The following is a 20526-nucleotide window of genomic DNA, read 5'->3' on the forward strand; positions in this document are numbered from 1 at the left end:
CCAAAAGCAGAAAAACTGACAGTTGATTAACTTCAGGCCTTCAATATATAATTTACTTTTATGCCACTTGTCATTTTGCAAAAAAAACAAACAAACAAATGTACATGTGTTTTCCAAATGGTGGATAATTTGGATTTCTTCACTACTTGAGAGGGGCTGTCACATTACAACAGACATTAAGATAATAAATGCAGCTAAGTCTACCTGGTAAATGTCCAATTCAGGTAACTACATACATTTATACTTCTCCTTATTACTCTGCTACAAGTTCGTAATCCTTAATAATAATAATAAGAATAAGAATAGCATTTCCCATTTTGAGGCTACAACGATAGCAGCTGTCGGTTTGCTCTCTGGTATATAGACTTAATACTTGTTCCTTGACAAGTCGGTACATTTTGGTAACCGTACTCTATTCACTACAACCTGAGATGGAAAATGGAACCTATTTCAATGTTAGGTACAAATTATTTGAAGACCCAATTACACTCCCGCCCCCCCCCCCAAAGAAGCCCAATAAATATGAAATAAATTATTATTCACAACAGTGAGACATAGAGTAATTCACAGTTCTCTGAGAGGAGGGTTATATGGTACATTTTCGGACTCATTTGAGTACATATCTTTGTCAGCTGATGATACAAACACACAATGTGCCTCCATATTTACAAACTCGGTACATTCCTATTCCACCGTAGCAGGCACAGTCAAGTAGTAATGACACATAATACAGCAGGGCGGCTGGAGCACAGAGATTGCTGGAAGCCTCGGAAACGACACTGATCAGTCCCACCTCATCGATCAGCAAAGAGAGGTGGGACAATGTCCACTGACCTCGTGTGATGCATGGTGACAAAACTTCCTCTCTACAGGACCATTTGCTGAGAGCAACTCTGAAATGCAGGTTCCTATTCTGGCTGGTACAACCATATCTGGTATCTGAGCCAACTAGTATTTACACATAGTCTGCATGGTTTGTTTGACCTCCATCTATGTGCCATATGGATTGAAGGTGCCACTTAAACACAGAAAGAGATGCCAGAAAGGCTCACTAACAGGCTGCGTTTGACAGTCAGTTTTGACCAGCGATGATGGCAATGTCTAATTTGCTGTGATGCAGGACACTCCACCCATCTGGCAGTAGGTGCAAGGCAAAACACGCTCACATCTTTGCAGCTGTCATTTGACTCAGTACAGTTGGTACAAAAAAAAAAGAATCTAATCCTGTGCTATTTGTGTGAGTTTGCTTTCATTTAATAAGGTAAAACCCCTCTCTTTGTACTGGGTTGTGTTTCACACTGCTCCCAGGTTCGGAGGGTAATGAATCCCGATATGGTGCGCTGGATTTCGCCAATTAACATTGAGACACCCTGATGACTCATTAACGTGCAACGCAATTTCAAAGCAGAACATTTCTATGACAAAACATCAAAATCGATTACCAATTTTTTAATTGGTTAACGTTATAACGTTAATACATAGACAGGATTGAGTCAATGGGTGCTTCCGGCATGATTAATGCACTCCATAGATTTTTCTCCATTAGAGGGCCTGCGAAGCAGTTACGGACAGATTGTGAGACAAACTTTGTGGGTGCTGCCAAGCCGCTGAGGCTTTGGCAGCTTTAATGTTCCGTGCAGCAAATCTAAAAACCATTGGTAAAGTGGGAACCGGCTGGCACTTTCACCGGATGATGGCCGAGCTGGTCCGTGACCTGGTGTCAGCGCTGGAGGAAAGCTCTGAGCAGGCGGCACGTGGCGGCATTGGGGATGGAGAGGACCATGCACTGGCCGTGGGTTGTCTACTTAAGAGGCAGGCTCGCAAGCGGCGTGGCAGAAAGCGACGCTCTGACAACTTCCACCCATCCTTGGAGACGGGGCACCTCAGTGAGGCCTCAGAGTCCAGTGTGGAGGAACACAAGGACTACAGTGCCAGCACAGGGGGGGTCTCTGGTGCTAACAGACATGCTCATGACAACAGTGACTCTGACGAACAGCTAGGCTCTAAACACCGCACTCCCCTCACAGCTGACATGGGCAGAGGCAAGCAGCCACTCTGGCAGGATGATCCTGGGGTGCTGGGATCTGCAGAGGGCACTTGCAGCTTAAGGTGACGATGCAAGGTCACCTTAGACTAGACAGAAATGGCATCATAGGAAACCAAATCTCAAGGAAGGAGATATGGTGTTGCTGAAGGACAAGCAGACCAGACTGAACGAATGGCCAATGGGAAGGTTAACAAAAGTTCTTCCAAGCAATGATGGAGTAGTTAAAAAAGTAGAAGTAAGAGTTACTTCTCACCAATCCATGAGAACTTACCTTAGACCTAGCCCGAATGTGGTGCTCATTTTGGCTTCTGAGGAATAAAAAAAGAGTAAGAGAAGAATCGGTTAAATGTGGCATCTTCATACATGCCAGATGGGGAATGTGGCTCGATAGGGGTGTACAAGATGCCATGATAACACTTTTAAATTTTCTGTATTGCCATCTTGAGGGGATCAAATGCTCATGCCAGACTGCTGTTTATAGATTTCTCCACAGCCTTTAACATGATCCAGCCACATGTTAGCAGAAAAGCTAATTCATCTCTTCAACCTGGATCTTAATCTAGTTGGCTGGATACTGGACTTCTTGACTGATAGGTCCCACTGTGTGAGGGTTAATGGCTCTTTTTCCAATCAGCTGTACTCTTCAACCGGTTCCCCTCAGGGCTGTTGCCTCTCCCCGTTACTCTACATCTTGTACACTAATGACTGTCGCAGCAACCATACCAACAGACACATATTCAAATTTGTGGATGATTCAGTGATTTTAAGGCTTCATGAATCAGAATCAGAATACTTTATTCATCCCCGAGGGGAAACTGAAGGGGAGGAGGAACAACATGGACGTGTGGTCGATGATTTTGTATCTTGGTATGATGAGTCCTTTCTCCACTTAAATGTGTCTAAAACGCATCGACCCTTCCATGGTTTTTCCCTACCCGATAGCCGACAGGCCCAAATCAACGATGGTACCACCTAAAGGTTTGTCCCTGAACACCCTGCCAAACAGCAGTACCACTGCTAGTGACTCAGAAGAGGAGGAGGGGGATGAGGAGGAGCAGGAGGAAGAAGAAGAGGAGCTAGATGTGGTTACCTTGAAGAAGAGGCAGTCTGGGAAACGGTGCAACTCCATCTCATCCGAGACCAGGCATCTCACCCCTTTTGCGTTGAATAGGTGGCACGTCTACCACCACCATAATTACGCCACCCACCCACCCATGAGATGGGAGCTGCTGGCTGTCAAGAGGCTGAAGCTGGAGATCAGCGGCAGCCACAGAAGGGTCCTCAAACAGATCAGCAGCAATCGCAAGTGTGCCAATCCCTGGACAACAGATAAGGAGGACTATGACAACAGAAGGACTTGTAACATGCGTGAGGGCTGGAGAAGGAATAAGCTCAAGTCGAGCTTGCTTGCTCTGCGGGATGTGATGCCGGAGGTGGCCAACAATGAGAAGGCGACCCAGGTGGTCGTCTTGAAGAAGGTCAGGGAGTACATTCACAGCATGCAGTCAGACGAGCAGAGAATCCTCTCATTCTAAGTCTTCTTGAATCAGAATCAGAATACTTTATTCATCCCCGAGGGGAAACTGAAAGGGAGGAGGAACAACATGGACGTGTGGTCGATGATTTTGTATCTTGGTATGATGAGTCCTTTCTCCACTTAAATGTGTCTAAAACGCATCGACCCTTCCATGGTTTTTCCCTACCTGATAGCCGACAGGCCCAAATCAATGATGGTACCACCTAAAGGTTTGTCCCTGAACACCCCGCCAAACAGCAGTAGCACTGCTAGTGACTCAGAAGGGGAGGAGGGGGATGAGGAGGAGCAGGAGGAAGAAGAAGAGGAGCTAGATGTGGTTACCTTGAAGAAGAGGTAGTCTGTGAAACGGTGCAACTCCATCTCATCCGAGACCAGGCATCTCACCCCTTTTGCGTTGAATAGGTGGCACGTCTACCACCACCATAATTACACCGCCCACCCACCCATGAGGTGGGAGCTGCTGGCTGTCAAGAGGCTGAAGCTGGAGATCAGCGGCAGCCCAAGAAGGGTCCTCAAACAGATCAGCAGCAATCCCAAGTGTGCCAATCCCTGGACAACAGATACGGAGGACTATGACAACAGAAGGACTCGTAACATGCGTGAGGGTCGGAGACGGAATAAGCTCAAGTCGAGCTTGCTTGCCCTGTGGGATGTGATGCCAGAGGTGGCCAACAATGAGAAGGCGACCCAGGTGGTCATCCTGAAGAAGGCCAGGGAGTGCATTCACAGCATGCAGTCAGACGAGCAGAGACTGCTCTCATTCTAAGTCTTCTTGAATCAGAATCAGAATACTTTATTCATCCCCGAGGGGAAACTGAAAGGAGGGAGGAACAACATGGACGTGTGGTCGATGATTTTGTATCTTGGTGTGATGAGTCCTTTCTCCACTTAAATGTGTCTAAAACGCATCGACCCTTCCATGGTTTTTCCCTACCTGATAGCCGACAGGCCCAAATCAACGATGGTACCACCTAAAGGTTTGTCCCTGAACACCCCGCCAAACAGCAGTAGCATTGGTAGTGACTCAGAAGAGGAGGAGGGGGATGAGGAGGAGCAGGAGGAAGAAGAAGAAGAGGAGCTAGATGTGGTTACCTTGAAGAAGAGGCAGTCTGTGAAACGGTGCAACTCCATCTCATCCGAGACCAGGCATCTCACCCCTTTTGCGTTGAATAGGTGGCACATCTACCACCACCATAATTACGCTGCCCACCCACCCATGAGATGGGAGCTGCTGGCTGTCAAGAGGCTGAAGCTGGAGATCAGCGGCAGCCCAAGAAGGGTCCTCAAACAGATCAGCAGCAATCCCAAGTGTGCCAATCCCTGAACAACAGATACGGAGGACTATGACAACAGAAGGACTCGTAACATGCGTGAGGGTCGGAGACGGAATAAGCTCAAGTCGAGCTTGCTTGCCCTGTGGGATGTGATGCCAGAGGTGGCCAACAATGAGAAGGCGACCCAGGTGGTCATCCTGAAGAAGGCCAGGGAGTGCATTCACAGCATGCAGTCAGACGAACAGAGACTGCTCTCATTCTAAGTCTTCTTGAATCAGAATCAGAATACTTTATTCATCCCCGAGGGGAAACTGAAAGGGAGGAGGAACAACATGGACGTGTGGTCAATGATTATGAATCTTGATGTGATGAGTCCTTTCTCTACTTAAATATGTCTAAAACGCATCGACCCTTCCATGGTTTTTCCCTACCCGATAGCCGACAGGCCCAAATCAACGATGGTACCACCTAAAGGTTTGTCCCTGAACACCCCGCCAAACAGCAGTAGCACTGCTAGTGACTCAGAAGAGGAGGAGCGGGATGAGGAGGAGCAGGAGGAAGAAGAAGAGGAGCTAGATGTGGTTACCTAGAAGAAGAGGAAGTCTGTGAAACGGTGCAACTCCATCTCATCCGAGACCAGGCATCTCACCCCTTTTGCGTTGAATAGGTGGCACATCTACCACCACCATAATTACGCTGCCCACCCACCCATGAGATGGGAGCTGCTGGCTGTCAAGAGGCTGAAGCTAGAGAGCAGTGGCAGCCCAAGAAGGGTCCTCAAACAGATCAGTAGCAATCGCAAGTGTGCCAATCCCTGGACAAAAGATACGGAGGACTATGACAACAGAAGGACTCGTAACATGCGTGAGGGTCGGAGACGGAATAAGCTCAAGTCGAGCTTGCTTGCCCTGTGGGATGTGATGCCAGAGGTGGCCAACAATGAGAAGGCAACCCAGGTCGTCATCCTGAAGAAGGCCAGGGAGTAGATTCACAGCATGCAGTCAGACAAGCAGAGACTGCTCTCACTCTAAGTTTTCTTGAATCAGAATCAGAATACTTTATTCATCCCCGAGGGGAAACTGAAAGGGAGGAGGAACAACATGGACGTGTGGTCGATGATTTTGTATCTTGGTATGATGAGTCCTTTCTCCACTTAAATGTGTCTAAAACGCATCGACCCTTCCATGGTTTTTCCCTACCTGATAGCCGACAGGCCCAAATCAATGATGGTACCACCTAAAGGTTTGTCCCTGAACACCCCGCCAAACAGCAGTAGCATTGGTAGTGACTCAGAAGGGGAGGAGGGGGATGAGGAGGAGCAGGAGGAAGAAGAAGAGGAGCTAGATGTGGTTACCTTGAAGAAGAGGTAGTCTGTGAAACGGTGCAACTCCATCTCATCCGAGACCAGGCATTTCACCCCTTTTGCGTTGAATAGGTGGCACGTCTACCACCACCATAATTACACCGCCCACCCACCCATGAGATGGGAGCTGCTGGCTGTCAAGAGACTGAAGCTGGAGATCAGCGGCAGCCCAAGAAGGGTCCTCAAACAGATCAGCAGCAATCCCAAGTGTGCCAATCCCTGAACAACAGATACGGAGGACTATGACAACAGAAGGACTCGTAACATGCGTGAGGGTCGGAGACGGAATAAGCTCAAGTCGAGCTTGCTTGCCCTGTGGGATGTGATGCCAGAGGTGGCCAACAATGAGAAGGCGACCCAGGTCGTCATCCTGAAGAAGGCCAGGGAGTGCATTCACAGCATGCAGTCAGACGAGCAGAGACTGCTCTCATTCTAAGTCTTCTTGAATCAGAATCAGAATACTTTATTCATCCCCGAGGGGAAACTGAAAGGGAGGAGGAACAACATGGACGTGTGGTCGATGATTTTGTATCTTGGTGTGATGAGTCCTTTCTCCACTTAAATGTGTCTAAAACGCATCGACCCTTCCATGGTTTTTCCCTACCTGATAGCCGACAGGCCCAAATCAACGATGGTACCACCTAAAGGTTTGTCCCTGAACACCCCGCCAAACAGCAGTAGCATTGGTAGTGACTCAGAAGAGGAGGAGGGGGATGAGGAGGAGCAGGAGGAAGAAGAAGAAGAGGAGCTAGATGTGGTTACCTTGAAGAAGAGGCAGTCTGTGAAACGGTGCAACTCCATCTCATCCGAGACCAGGCATCTCACCCCTTTTGCGTTGAATAGGTGGCACATCTACCACCACCATAATTACGCTGCCCACCCACCCATGAGATGGGAGCTGCTGGCTGTCAAGAGGCTGAAGCTAGAGAGCAGTGGCAGCCACAGAAGGGTCCTCAAACAGATCAGTAGCAATCGCAAGTGTGCCAATCCCTGGACAACAGATACGGAGGACTATGACAACAGAAGGACTCGTAACATGCGTGAGGGTCGGAGACGGAATAAGCTCAAGTCGAGCTTGCTTGCCCTGTGGGATGTGATGCCAGAGGTGGCCAACAATGAGAAGGCAACCCAGGTCGTCATCCTGAAGAAGGCCAGGGAGTAGATTCACAGCATGCAGTCAGACAAGCAGAGACTGCTCTCATTCTAAGTCTTCTTGAATCAGAATCAGAATACTTTATTCATCCCCGAGGGGAAACTGAAAGGGAGGAGGACCAACAACGACGTGTGGTCGATGATTTTGTATCTTGGTATGATGAGTCCTTTCTCCACTTAAATGTGTCTAAAACGCATCGACCCTTCCATGGTTTTTCCCTACCTGATAGCCGACAGGCCCAAATCAATGATGGTACCACCTAAAGGTTTGTCCCTGAACACCCCGCCAAACAGCAGTAGCATTGGTAGTGACTCAGAAGGGGAGGAGGGGGATGAGGAGGAGCAGGAGGAAGAAGAAGAGGAGCTAGATGTGGTTACCTTGAAGAAGAGGCAGTCTGTGAAACGGTGCAACTCCATCTCATCCGAGACCAGGCATCTCACCCCTTTTGCGTTGAATAGGTGGCACGTCTACCACCACCATAATTACACTGCCCACCCACCCATGAGGTGGGAGCTGCTGGCTGTCAAGAGGCTGAAGCTGGAGATCAGCGGCAGCCCAAGAAGGGTCCTCAAACAGATCAGCAGCAATCCCAAGTGTGCCAATCCCTGAACAACAGATACGGAGGACTATGACAACAGAAGGACTCGTAACATGCGTGAGGGTCGGAGACGGAATAAGCTCAAGTCGAGCTTGCTTGCCTTGTGGGATGTGATGCCAGAGGTGGCCAACAATGAGAAGGCGACCCAGGTGGTCATCCTGAAGAAGGCCAGGGAGTGCATTCACAGCATGCAGTCAGACGAACAGAGACTGCTCTCATTCTAAGTCTTCTTGAATCAGAATCAGAATACTTTATTCATCCCCGAGGGGAAACTGAAAGGGAGGAGGAACAACATGGACGTGTGGTCGATGATTTTGTATCTTGGTATGATGAGTCCTTTCTCCACTTAAATGTGTCTAAAACGCATCGACCCTTCCATGGTTTTTCCCTACCTGATAGCCGACAGGCCCAAATCAATGATGGTACCACCTAAAGGTTTGTCCCTGAACACCCCGCCAAACAGCAGTAGCATTGGTAGTGACTCAGAAGGGGAGGAGGGGGATGAGGAGGAGCAGGAGGAAGAAGAAGAGGAGCTAGATGTGGTTACCTTGAAGAAGAGGCAGTCTGTGAAACGGTGCAACTCCATCTCATCCGAGACCAGGCATCTCACCCCTTTTGCGTTGAATAGGTGGCACGTCTACCACCACCATAATTACACCGCCCACCCACCCATGAGATGGGAGCTGCTGGCTGTCAAGAGGCTGAAGCTGGAGATCAGCGGCAGCCCAAGAAGGGTCCTCAAACAGATCAGCAGCAATCCCAAGTGTGCCAATCCCTGAACAACAGATACGGAGGACTATGACAACAGAAGGACTCGTAACATGCGTGAGGGTCGGAGACGGAATAAGCTCAAGTCGAGCTTGCTTGCCTTGTGGGATGTGATGCCAGAGGTGGCCAACAATGAGAAGGCGACCCAGGTGGTCATCTTGAAGAAGGCCAGGGAGTGCATTCACAGCATGCAGTCAGACGAACAGAGACTGCTCTCATTCTAAGTCTTCTTGAATCAGAATCAGAATACTTTATTCATCCCCGAGGGGAAACTGAAAGGGAGGAGGAACAACATGGACGTGTGGTCAATGATTATGAATCTTGATGTGATGAGTCCTTTCTCTACTTAAATATGTCTAAAACGCATCGACCCTTCCATGGTTTTTCCCTACCCGATAGCCGACAGGCCCAAATCAACGATGGTACCACCTAAAGGTTTGTCCCTGAACACCCCGCCAAACAGCAGTAGCACTGCTAGTGACTCAGAAGAGGAGGAGCGGGATGAGGAGGAGCAGGAGGAAGAAGAAGAGGAGCTAGATGTGGTTACCTAGAAGAAGAGGAAGTCTGTGAAACGGTGCAACTCCATCTCATCCGAGACCAGGCATCTCACCCCTTTTGCGTTGAATAGGTGGCACATCTATCCCCCCCCATAATTACGCTGCCCACCCACCCATGAGATGGGAGCTGCTGGCTGTCAAGAGGCTGAAGCTAGAGAGCAGTGGCAGCCACAGAAGGGTCCTCAAACAGATCAGCAGCAATCCCAAGTGTGCCAATCCCTGGACAACAGATACGGAGGACTATGACAACAGAAGGACTCGTAACATGCGTGAGGATCGGAGACGGAATAAGCTCAAGTCGAGCTTGCTTGCCCTGTGGGATGTGATGCCAGAGGTGGCCAACAATGAGAAGGCAACCCAGGTCGTCATCCTGAATAAGGCCAGGGAGTAGATTCACAGCATGCAGTCAGACAAGCAGAGACTGCTCTCATTCTAAGTCTTCTTGAATCAGAATCAGAATACTTTATTCATCCCCGAGGGGAAACTGAAAGGGAGGAGGAACAACATGGACGTGTGGTCGATGATTTTGTATCTTGGTATGATGAGTCCTTTCTCCACTTAAATGTGTCTAAAACGCATCGACCCTTCCATGGTTTTTCCCTACCCGATAGCCGACAGGCCCAAATCAACGATGGTACCACCTAAAGGTTTGTCCCTGAACACCCCGCCAAACAGCAGTAGCACTGCTAGTGACTCAGAAGAGGAGGAGGGGGATGAGGAGGAGCAGGAGGAAGAAGAAGAGGAGCTAGATGTGGTTACCTAGAAGAAGAGGAAGTCTGTGAAACGGTGCAACTCCATCTCATCCGAGACCAGGCATCTCACCCCTTTTGCGTTGAATAGGTGGCACATCTATCCCCCCCCATAATTACGCTGCCCACCCACCCATGAGATGGGAGCTGCTGGCTGTCAAGAGGCTGAAGCTAGAGAGCAGTGGCAGCCACAGAAGGGTCCTCAAACAGATCAGCAGCAATCCCAAGTGTGCCAATCCCTGGACAACAGATACGGAGGACTATGACAACAGAAGGACTCGTAACATGCGTGAGGATCGGAGACGGAATAAGCTCAAGTCGAGCTTGCTTGCCCTGTGGGATGTGATGCCAGAGGTGGCCAACAATGAGAAGGCAACCCAGGTCGTCATCCTGAATAAGGCCAGGGAGTAGATTCACAGCATGCAGTCAGACAAGCAGAGACTGCTCTCATTCTAAGTCTTCTTGAATCAGAATCAGAATACTTTATTCATCCCCGAGGGGAAACTGAAAGGGAGGAGGAACAACATGGACGTGTGGTCGATGATTTTGTATCTTGGTATGATGAGTCCTTTCTCCACTTAAATGTGTCTAAAACGCATCGACCCTTCCATGGTTTTTCCCTACCTGATAGCTGACAGGCCCAAATCAATGATGGTACCACCTAAAGGTTTGTCCCTGAACACCCCGCCAAACAGCAGTAGCATTGGTAGTGACTCAGAAGAGGAGGAGGGGGATGAGGAGGAGCAGGAGGAAGAAGAAGAAGAGGAGCTAGATGTGGCTACCTTGAAGAAGAGGCAGTCTGTGAAACGGTGCAACTCCATCTCATCCGAGACCAGGCATTTCACCCCTTTTGCGTTGAATAGGTGGCACGTCTACCACCACCATAATTACACCGCCCACCCACCCATGAGATGGGAGCTGCTGGCTGTCAGGAGACTGAAGCTGGAGATCAGCGGCAGCCCAAGAAGGGTCCTCAAACAGATCAGCAGCAATCCCAAGTGTGCCAATCCCTGAACAACAGATACGGAGGACTATGACAACAGAAGGACTCGTAACATGCGTGAGGGTCGGAGACGGAATAAGCTCAAGTCGAGCTTGCTTGCCCTGTGGGATGTGATGCCAGAGGTGGCCAACAATGAGAAGGCGACCCAGGTGGTCATCCTGAAGAAGGCCAGGGAGTGCATTCACAGCATGCAGTCAGACGAACAGAGACTGCTCTCATTCTAAGTCTTCTTGAATCAGAATCAGAATACTTTATTCATCCCCGAGGGGAAACTGAAAGGGAGGAGGAACAACATGGACGTGTGGTCGATGATTTTGTATCTTGGTATGATGAGTCCTTTCTCCACTTAAATGTGTCTAAAACGCATCGACCCTTCCATGGTTTTTCCCTACCTGATAGCCGACAGGCCCAAATCAATGATGGTACCACCTAAAGGTTTGTCCCTGAACACCCCGCCAAACAGCAGTAGCATTGGTAGTGACTCAGAAGGGGAGGAGGGGGATGAGGAGGAGCAGGAGGAAGAAGAAGAGGAGCTAGATGTGGTTACCTTGAAGAAGAGGCAGTCTGTGAAACGGTGCAACTCCATCTCATCCGAGACCAGGCATCTCACCCCTTTTGCGTTGAATAGGTGGCACGTCTACCACCACCATAATTACACCGCCCACCCACCCATGAGATGGGAGCTGCTGGCTGTCAAGAGGCTGAAGCTGGAGATCAGCGGCAGCCCAAGAAGGGTCCTCAAACAGATCAGCAGCAATCCCAAGTGTGCCAATCCCTGAACAACAGATACGGAGGACTATGACAACAGAAGGACTCGTAACATGCGTGAGGGTCGGAGACGGAATAAGCTCAAGTCGAGCTTGCTTGCCTTGTGGGATGTGATGCCAGAGGTGGCCAACAATGAGAAGGCGACCCAGGTGGTCATCTTGAAGAAGGCCAGGGAGTGCATTCACAGCATGCAGTCAGACGAACAGAGACTGCTCTCATTCTAAGTCTTCTTGAATCAGAATCAGAATACTTTATTCATCCCCGAGGGGAAACTGAAAGGGAGGAGGAACAACATGGACGTGTGGTCAATGATTATGAATCTTGATGTGATGAGTCCTTTCTCTACTTAAATATGTCTAAAACGCATCGACCCTTCCATGGTTTTTCCCTACCCGATAGCCGACAGGCCCAAATCAACGATGGTACCACCTAAAGGTTTGTCCCTGAACACCCCGCCAAACAGCAGTAGCACTGCTAGTGACTCAGAAGAGGAGGAGCGGGATGAGGAGGAGCAGGAGGAAGAAGAAGAGGAGCTAGATGTGGTTACCTAGAAGAAGAGGAAGTCTGTGAAACGGTGCAACTCCATCTCATCCGAGACCAGGCATCTCACCCCTTTTGCGTTGAATAGGTGGCACATCTATCCCCCCCCATAATTACGCTGCCCACCCACCCATGAGATGGGAGCTGCTGGCTGTCAAGAGGCTGAAGCTAGAGAGCAGTGGCAGCCACAGAAGGGTCCTCAAACAGATCAGCAGCAATCCCAAGTGTGCCAATCCCTGGACAACAGATACGGAGGACTATGACAACAGAAGGACTCGTAACATGCGTGAGGATCGGAGACGGAATAAGCTCAAGTCGAGCTTGCTTGCCCTGTGGGATGTGATGCCAGAGGTGGCCAACAATGAGAAGGCAACCCAGGTCGTCATCCTGAATAAGGCCAGGGAGTAGATTCACAGCATGCAGTCAGACAAGCAGAGACTGCTCTCATTCTAAGTCTTCTTGAATCAGAATCAGAATACTTTATTCATCCCCGAGGGGAAACTGAAAGGGAGGAGGAACAACATGGACGTGTGGTCGATGATTTTGTATCTTGGTATGATGAGTCCTTTCTCCACTTAAATGTGTCTAAAACGCATCGACCCTTCCATGGTTTTTCCCTACCCGATAGCCGACAGGCCCAAATCAACGATGGTACCACCTAAAGGTTTGTCCCTGAACACCCCGCCAAACAGCAGTAGCACTGCTAGTGACTCAGAAGAGGAGGAGGGGGATGAGGAGGAGCAGGAGGAAGAAGAAGAGGAGCTAGATGTGGTTACCTAGAAGAAGAGGAAGTCTGTGAAACGGTGCAACTCCATCTCATCCGAGACCAGGCATCTCACCCCTTTTGCGTTGAATAGGTGGCACATCTATCCCCCCCCATAATTACGCTGCCCACCCACCCATGAGATGGGAGCTGCTGGCTGTCAAGAGGCTGAAGCTAGAGAGCAGTGGCAGCCACAGAAGGGTCCTCAAACAGATCAGCAGCAATCCCAAGTGTGCCAATCCCTGGACAACAGATACGGAGGACTATGACAACAGAAGGACTCGTAACATGCGTGAGGATCGGAGACGGAATAAGCTCAAGTCGAGCTTGCTTGCCCTGTGGGATGTGATGCCAGAGGTGGCCAACAATGAGAAGGCAACCCAGGTCGTCATCCTGAATAAGGCCAGGGAGTAGATTCACAGCATGCAGTCAGACAAGCAGAGACTGCTCTCATTCTAAGTCTTCTTGAATCAGAATCAGAATACTTTATTCATCCCCGAGGGGAAACTGAAAGGGAGGAGGAACAACATGGACGTGTGGTCGATGATTTTGTATCTTGGTATGATGAGTCCTTTCTCCACTTAAATGTGTCTAAAACGCATCGACCCTTCCATGGTTTTTCCCTACCTGATAGCTGACAGGCCCAAATCAATGATGGTACCACCTAAAGGTTTGTCCCTGAACACCCCGCCAAACAGCAGTAGCATTGGTAGTGACTCAGAAGAGGAGGAGGGGGATGAGGAGGAGCAGGAGGAAGAAGAAGAAGAGGAGCTAGATGTGGCTACCTTGAAGAAGAGGCAGTCTGTGAAACGGTGCAACTCCATCTCATCCGAGACCAGGCATTTCACCCCTTTTGCGTTGAATAGGTGGCACGTCTACCACCACCATAATTACACCGCCCACCCACCCATGAGATGGGAGCTGCTGGCTGTCAGGAGACTGAAGCTGGAGATCAGCGGCAGCCCAAGAAGGGTCCTCAAACAGATCAGCAGCAATCCCAAGTGTGCCAATCCCTGAACAACAGATACGGAGGACTATGACAACAGAAGGACTCGTAACATGCGTGAGGGTCGGAGACGGAATAAGCTCAAGTCGAGCTTGCTTGCCCTGTGGGATGTGATGCCAGAGGTGGCCAACAATGAGAAGGCGACCCAGGTGGTCATCCTGAAGAAGGCCAGGGAGTGCATTCACAGCATGCAGTCAGACGAGCAGAGACTGCTCTCATTCTAAGTCTTCTTGAATCAGAATCAGAATACTTTATTCATCCCCGAGGGGAAACTGAAAGGGAGGAGGAACAACATGGACGTGTGGTCGATGATTTTGTATCTTGGTGTGATGAGTCCTTTCTCCACTTAAATGTGTCTAAAACGCATCGACCCTTCCATGGTTTTTCCCTACCTGATAGCCGACAGGCCCAAATCAACGATGGTACCACCTAAAGGTTTGTCCCTGAACACCCCGCCAAACAGCAGTAGCATTGGTAGTGACTCAGAAGAGGAGGAGGGGGATGAGGAGGAGCAGGAGGAAGAAGAAGAAGAGGAGCTAGATGTGGTTACCTTGAAGAAGAGGCAGTCTGTGAAACGGTGCAACTCCATCTCATCCGAGACCAGGCATCTCACCCCTTTTGCGTTGAATAGGTGGCACATCTACCACCACCATAATTACGCTGCCCACCCACCCATGAGATGGGAGCTGCTGGCTGTCAAGAGGCTGAAGCTAGAGAGCAGTGGCAGCCACAGAAGGGTCCTCAAACAGATCAGTAGCAATCGCAAGTGTGCCAATCCCTGGACAACAGATACGGAGGACTATGACAACAGAAGGACTCGTAACATACGTGAGGGTCGGAGACGGAATAAGCTCAAGTCGAGCTTGCTTGCCCTGTGGGATGTGATGCCAGAGGTGGCCAACAATGAGAAGGCAACCCAGGTCGTCATCCTGAAGAAGGCCAGGGAGTAGATTCACAGCATGCAGTCAGACAAGCAGAGACTGCTCTCATTCTAAGTCTTCTTGAATCAGAATCAGAATACTTTATTCATCCCCGAGGGGAAACTGAAAGGGAGGAGGAACAACATGGACGTGTGGTCGATGATTTTGTATCTTGGTATGATGAGTCCTTTCTCCACTTAAATGTGTCTAAAACGCATCGACCCTTCCATGGTTTTTCCCTACCTGATAGCCGACAGGCCCAAATCAATGATGGTACCACCTAAAGGTTTGTCCCTGAACACCCCGCCAAACAGCAGTAGCACTGCTAGTGACTCAGAAGGGGAGGAGGGGGATGAGGAGGAGCAGGAGGAAGAAGAAGAAGAGGAGCTAGATGTGGTTACCTTGAAGAAGAGGCAGTCTGTGAAACGGTGCAACTCCATCTCATCCGAGACCAGGCATCTCACCCCTTTTGCGTTGAATAGGTGGCACGTCTACCACCACCATAATTACACCGCCCACCCACCCATGAGATGGGAGCTGCTGGCTGTCAAGAGGCTGAAGCTGGAGATCAGCGGCAGCCCAAGAAGGGTCCTCAAACAGATCAGCAGCAATCCCAAGTGTGCCAATCCCTGAACAACAGATACGGAGGACTATGACAACAGAAGGACTCGTAACATGCGTGAGGGTCGGAGACGGAATAAGCTCAAGTCGAGCTTGCTTGCCTTGTGGGATGTGATGCCAGAGGTGGCCAACAATGAGAAGGCGACCCAGGTGGTCATCCTGAAGAAGGCCAGGGAGTGCATTCACAGCATGCAGTCAGACGAACAGAGACTGCTCTCATTCTAAGTCTTCTTGAATCAGAATCAGAATACTTTATTCATCCCCGAGGGGAAACTGAAAGGGAGGAGGAACAACATGGACGTGTGGTCAATGATTATGAATCTTGATGTGATGAGTCCTTTCTCTACTTAAATATGTCTAAAACGCATCGACCCTTCCATGGTTTTTCCCTACCCGATAGCCGACAGGCCCAAATCAACGATGGTACCACCTAAAGGTTTGTCCCTGAACACCCCGCCAAACAGCAGTAGCACTGCTAGTGACTCAGAAGAGGAGGAGCGGGATGAGGAGGAGCAGGAGGAAGAAGAAGAGGAGCTAGATGTGGTTACCTAGAAGAAGAGGAAGTCTGTGAAACGGTGCAACTCCATCTCATCCGAGACCAGGCATCTCACCCCTTTTGCGTTGAATAGGTGGCACATCTATCCCCCCCCATAATTACGCTGCCCACCCACCCATGAGATGGGAGCTGCTGGCTGTCAAGAGGCTGAAGCTAGAGAGCAGTGGCAGCCACAGAAGGGTCCTCAAACAGATCAGCAGCAATCCCAAGTGTGCCAATCCCTGGACAACAGATACGGAGGACTATGACAACAGAAGGACTCGTAACATGCGTGAGGATCGGAGACGGAATAAGCTCAAGTCGAGCTTGCTTGCCCTGTGGGATGTGATGCCAGAGGTGGCCAACAATGAGAAGGCAACCCAGGTCGTCATCCTGAATAAGGCCAGGGAGTAGATTCACAGCATGCAGTCAGACAAGCAGAGACTGCTCTCATTCTAAGTCTTCTTGAATCAGAATCAGAATACTTTATTCATCCCCGAGGGGAAACTGAAAGGGAGGAGGAACAACATGGACGTGTGGTCGATGATTTTGTATCTTGGTATGATGAGTCCTTTCTCCACTTAAATGTGTCTAAAACGCATCGACCCTTCCATGGTTTTTCCCTACCTGATAGCTGACAGGCCCAAATCAATGATGGTACCACCTAAAGGTTTGTCCCTGAACACCCCGCCAAACAGCAGTAGCATTGGTAGTGACTCAGAAGAGGAGGAGGGGGATGAGGAGGAGCAGGAGGAAGAAGAAGAAGAGGAGCTAGATGTGGCTACCTTGAAGAAGAGGCAGTCTGTGAAACGGTGCAACTCCATCTCATCCGAGACCAGGCATCTCACCCCTTTTGCGTTGAATAGGTGGCACGTCTACCACCACCATAATTACACCGCCCACCCACCCATGAGGTGGGAGCTGCTGGCTGTCAAGAGGCTGAAGCTGGAGATCAGCGGCAGCCCAAGAAGGGTCCTCAAACAGATCAGCAGCAATCCCAAGTGTGCCAATCCCTGGACAACAGATACGGAGGACTATGACAACAGAAGGACTCGTAACATGCGTGAGGGTCGGAGACGGAATAAGCTCAAGTCGAGCTTGCTTGCCCTGTGGGATGTGATGCCAGAGGTGGCCAACAATGAGAAGGCAACCCAGGTCGTCATCCTGAATAAGGCCAGGGAGTAGATTCACAGCATGCAGTCAGACAAGCAGAGACTGCTCTCATTCTAAGTCTTCTTGAATCAGAATCAGAATACTTTATTCATCCCCGAGGGGAAACTGAAAGGGAGGAGGAACAACATGGACGTGTGGTCGATGATTTTGTATCTTGGTATGATGAGTCCTTTCTCCACTTAAATGTGTCTAAAACGCATCGACCCTTCCATGGTTTTTCCCTACCTGATAGCTGACAGGCCCAAATCAATGATGGTACCACCTAAAGGTTTGTCCCTGAACACCCCGCCAAACAGCAGTAGCATTGGTAGTGACTCAGAAGAGGAGGAGGGGGATGAGGAGGAGCAGGAGGAAGAAGAAGAAGAGGAGCTAGATGTGGTTACCTTGAAGAAGAGGCAGTCTGGGAAACGGTGCAACTCCATCTCATCCGAGACCAGGCATCTCACCCCTTTTGCGTTGAATAGGTGGCACGTCTTCCACCACCATAATTACGCCGCCCACCCACCCATGAGGTGGGAGCTGCTGGCTGTCAAGAGGCTGAAGCTGGAGATCAGCGGCAGCCCAAGAGGGGTCCTCAAACAGATCAGCAGCAATCACAAGTGTGCCAATCCCTGGACAACAGATACGGAGGACTATGACAACAGAAGGACTCGTAACATGCGTGAGGGTACGAGACGGAATAAACTCAAGTCGAGCTTGCTTGCTCTGCGGGATGTGATGCCGGAGGTGGCCAACAATGAGAAGGCAACCCAGGTGGTCATCCTGAAGAAGGTCAGGGAGTACATTCACAGCATGCAATCAGACGAGCAGAGACTGCTCTCACTGAAAGAGCAGCCGGACTTCTGATTTGCTGATATAGTCAGACACATAGTGTCAAGCGGGCTCCCATATCATTTGCAAATTTTCCACCAAATAACTCGTTAAGTCGATATTTACCAGCGTAAGGGAGAGATGAGTGGGAGAAGAATCACAAAAGGCCACAAAATAAGAGGAAAGCATGCCAAAAGCTCAAGACAAAAGTGCCTCGATCCCAGCGGTGAAAGTTAGCAACGCTGACACAAAGCATGCCAACAAACGTAGTGAAGCTACTGTTGACCAGACCAGTGAGGGAACGAACACAGGCCTCGATGACATAATTAGGGTGATAAATTAGTTAAAAACAGAACTCAAGGGAGACAATGACTACATGAGACAGGATATTAACCCCCCTGAGACAAGAAATCAACAGCAAACTTGATAAACTTAAGACTGAAATTCAGAGTCTGTCTGACCGTGTTGGCGAAGCGGAGACCCGAGTGGAGCATGTTGAGAGTTGGGCTGAATCAACGACCGACATGCTCTGCACATGCCTTGAACAACAAAGAGCCCTGCAGGAAAAATTAACGGTCTTAAGAGTCCCGGTCCAGGAGAAACAACATACGCATCTTTGGAGTGTCAGAGGGAGAGTAGGGAAACGTGGTACCACAGTTTATTGTGAAACGCCTTATAAGTGAGATGCCATTACCACAGGACCTGGGATCTGAAAATACAGTGAGCACATCGGTCCCCTGCACAAAAACAATGCCCCGAAGCCCCACCGAGACCCATCATTATCAACTTCCAGGAGTTCACAACCAAGGACATGGTGTTGAGAGAATCTTGGAAAAAGGGTAAAATCCAGCGGGGCAACAGGTCTCTCTACTTCGACCGATTATCTAACTGAGATAAGCGCAGGAAACACAGGAAATACAACGGGATAAAGAAAGGAGAAGGGGAAAGAGCAGCCAATATGATCCGGATCAATGTTGGTGCGCTTGGGTGAGCTCATGTGAATCCTCGTCGAATTAAACAACTGGTTACCTTTGTAGTCATGGCGAACAGAATACAGAACCTGGGAGCGGCCCCAATAGAAGCGATCACATCTGACTGATGTCTGAAGCGTCCTCATACATATGGGAAAATCCTCTTCCTCTCGTCTCAAACAGCAGTAGCGAATAGTTCGGCTATGAGCAGCCAGCAGCACTTTTATCAGTGCAGAATCCTTTCTTCACGGCAGAATCAACGCAAACTAATGCTAATAGCTAGCTACAATATACACAAGCTATACTAAATAACAGCCAGGTGTTAAGAAAATTCATGGCGTTAGCTGTGTAAAACGTATTGAAAAATAAAGAAACTGTGAAACGTATCACTGTAACAACATTTACATATAAAAAAAGGTCTCATATTTCAAAAAGGTCTCATATTTCATCTCACCTCTGAAGAGGAGTTAACATTACTTCCGGCTATGAGAAAAGATGCCAACTGTTTTTCTAAAGTGCATTCTGGGAATTTTCCAAGAACCTCTACTTACAAATGATAATTTTAAACAAATAATTTTAGAAAATGTCTTGACTCCCTTGGCAGTTCACTGCCTACTGAATTCTGGAGCAGTCTGAGACACAACCAAAATGATGGAAGCATAGAATGATAAACAGCTGTGTATAATAACAATAATGGGTCCATTTGATTTGGATGCGCTAATACGCATGCACTGACAACAGTCTTTTTGAAAACAGCAGTTTCGTCAATGCTGGCTCATTGGCACTCCTTAATTGAATGGAGCCAAGATTAATATTTAGGATCTGCAGCTGTGATCCTAAATATAGATAGATCCTATAGATTCTGCTATATTTACATCACTTGGTCCCAAGATCAGCCCAGCACTTATGGATGGTTTTTCCTCTTTAGATGGTAGCAAACTCACAAAAGTGGTACTGGGTTTAGTTACCCTTTAACTTCTGGTCCATCTATCTGTGCTGTTTTAAGTGTAAGTTTTCGAGGCATCCTCTCTCCGGGCCCCTGAGCCTTTTTATTAGCCAGGAAAAACGTCACATCTTGAAAAGACATGGGTCTCCTGGACGCACAAACACTTCACAACAACAATAGCTGAGCAACATAGAGGGAAATCATCTCAACACCATGAGAGAGAGAAAGGATAGATAGAAAGGGGTAAGTGGGGGGGGGGGGTGCCTGTACGTCAGAAGGTGGAGGAGAAATGCGGAGTAGAGGAGGAGAAAGCAGAGGAGAGCAGAGAAGTGTTGGGGTGTGGTGATGGAGGATGTTTGGGGAGGGTAGGCGAGCAGACACAAGTTGAACATGCTGCACACATCACAGCTCTGGCCTGTGTTTC

General features: G+C 49.2%; 3 protein-coding genes and 18 pseudogenes across 3 annotated transcripts; all 21 read left to right on the forward strand.

The window, feature by feature from the left end:
• Positions 1–1627: 1627 nt before the first annotated feature.
• On the forward strand, positions 1628–2282 carry LOC130131756 (G patch domain-containing protein 2-like). Its single transcript, XM_056301553.1, has one exon. It carries the CDS (start codon positions 1628–1630, stop codon positions 2111–2113), a length of 486 nt encoding a protein of 161 aa, XP_056157528.1. The 3' UTR covers positions 2114–2282.
• A 658-nt stretch (positions 2283–2940) lies between these two features.
• On the forward strand, positions 2941–3582 carry LOC130131757 (transcriptional regulator Myc-like). The gene has a single exon (XM_056301555.1). It carries the CDS (start codon positions 2941–2943, stop codon positions 3580–3582), a length of 642 nt encoding a protein of 213 aa, XP_056157530.1.
• Positions 3583–3708: 126 nt separating this feature from the next.
• On the forward strand, positions 3709–4350 carry LOC130131758 (transcriptional regulator Myc-like; annotated as a pseudogene).
• Positions 4351–4476: 126 nt separating this feature from the next.
• LOC130131759 (transcriptional regulator Myc-like) lies at positions 4477–5121 on the forward strand (annotated as a pseudogene).
• Positions 5122–5250: 129 nt separating this feature from the next.
• Positions 5251–5889, forward strand: LOC130131760 (transcriptional regulator Myc-like; annotated as a pseudogene).
• A 126-nt stretch (positions 5890–6015) lies between these two features.
• LOC130131761 (transcriptional regulator Myc-like) lies at positions 6016–6657 on the forward strand (annotated as a pseudogene).
• Positions 6658–6783: 126 nt separating this feature from the next.
• LOC130131762 (transcriptional regulator Myc-like) lies at positions 6784–7428 on the forward strand (annotated as a pseudogene).
• Positions 7429–7554: 126 nt separating this feature from the next.
• Positions 7555–8196, forward strand: LOC130131763 (transcriptional regulator Myc-like; annotated as a pseudogene).
• Positions 8197–8322: 126 nt separating this feature from the next.
• On the forward strand, positions 8323–8964 carry LOC130131765 (transcriptional regulator Myc-like; annotated as a pseudogene).
• A 135-nt stretch (positions 8965–9099) lies between these two features.
• On the forward strand, positions 9100–9733 carry LOC130131766 (transcriptional regulator Myc-like; annotated as a pseudogene).
• A 126-nt stretch (positions 9734–9859) lies between these two features.
• Positions 9860–10502, forward strand: LOC130131767 (transcriptional regulator Myc-like; annotated as a pseudogene).
• A 126-nt stretch (positions 10503–10628) lies between these two features.
• Positions 10629–11273, forward strand: LOC130131768 (transcriptional regulator Myc-like; annotated as a pseudogene).
• Positions 11274–11399: 126 nt separating this feature from the next.
• On the forward strand, positions 11400–12041 carry LOC130131769 (transcriptional regulator Myc-like; annotated as a pseudogene).
• A 135-nt stretch (positions 12042–12176) lies between these two features.
• LOC130131770 (transcriptional regulator Myc-like) lies at positions 12177–12810 on the forward strand (annotated as a pseudogene).
• Positions 12811–12936: 126 nt separating this feature from the next.
• LOC130131771 (transcriptional regulator Myc-like) lies at positions 12937–13579 on the forward strand (annotated as a pseudogene).
• Positions 13580–13705: 126 nt separating this feature from the next.
• Positions 13706–14350, forward strand: LOC130131772 (transcriptional regulator Myc-like; annotated as a pseudogene).
• Positions 14351–14476: 126 nt separating this feature from the next.
• On the forward strand, positions 14477–15121 carry LOC130131773 (transcriptional regulator Myc-like; annotated as a pseudogene).
• Positions 15122–15247: 126 nt separating this feature from the next.
• Positions 15248–15892, forward strand: LOC130131774 (transcriptional regulator Myc-like; annotated as a pseudogene).
• A 135-nt stretch (positions 15893–16027) lies between these two features.
• Positions 16028–16661, forward strand: LOC130131776 (transcriptional regulator Myc-like; annotated as a pseudogene).
• A 126-nt stretch (positions 16662–16787) lies between these two features.
• LOC130131777 (transcriptional regulator Myc-like) lies at positions 16788–17432 on the forward strand (annotated as a pseudogene).
• Positions 17433–17558: 126 nt separating this feature from the next.
• LOC130131778 (transcriptional regulator Myc-like) lies at positions 17559–18221 on the forward strand. Its single transcript, XM_056301558.1, has one exon. The coding sequence runs from the start codon at positions 17559–17561 to the stop codon at positions 18219–18221; it is 663 nt and encodes a 220-aa protein (XP_056157533.1).
• Positions 18222–20526: the final 2305 nt, after the last annotated feature.

Source organism: Lampris incognitus, chromosome 21 (assembly GCF_029633865.1).
Source record: "Lampris incognitus isolate fLamInc1 chromosome 21, fLamInc1.hap2, whole genome shotgun sequence".
NCBI classification, from domain to species: Eukaryota; Metazoa; Chordata; class Actinopteri; order Lampriformes; family Lampridae; genus Lampris; species Lampris incognitus.

What these genes read in the sequence shown, in the direction of transcription:
- LOC130131756 (XM_056301553.1), top strand. Translation starts at nt 1,628, where the DNA reads ATGTTCCGTGCAGCAAATCTAAAAACCATTGGTAAAGTGGGAACCGGC.
- LOC130131757 (XM_056301555.1), top strand. Translation starts at nt 2,941, where the DNA reads ATGTGTCTAAAACGCATCGACCCTTCCATGGTTTTTCCCTACCCGATA.
- LOC130131778 (XM_056301558.1), top strand. Translation starts at nt 17,559, where the DNA reads ATGTGTCTAAAACGCATCGACCCTTCCATGGTTTTTCCCTACCTGATA.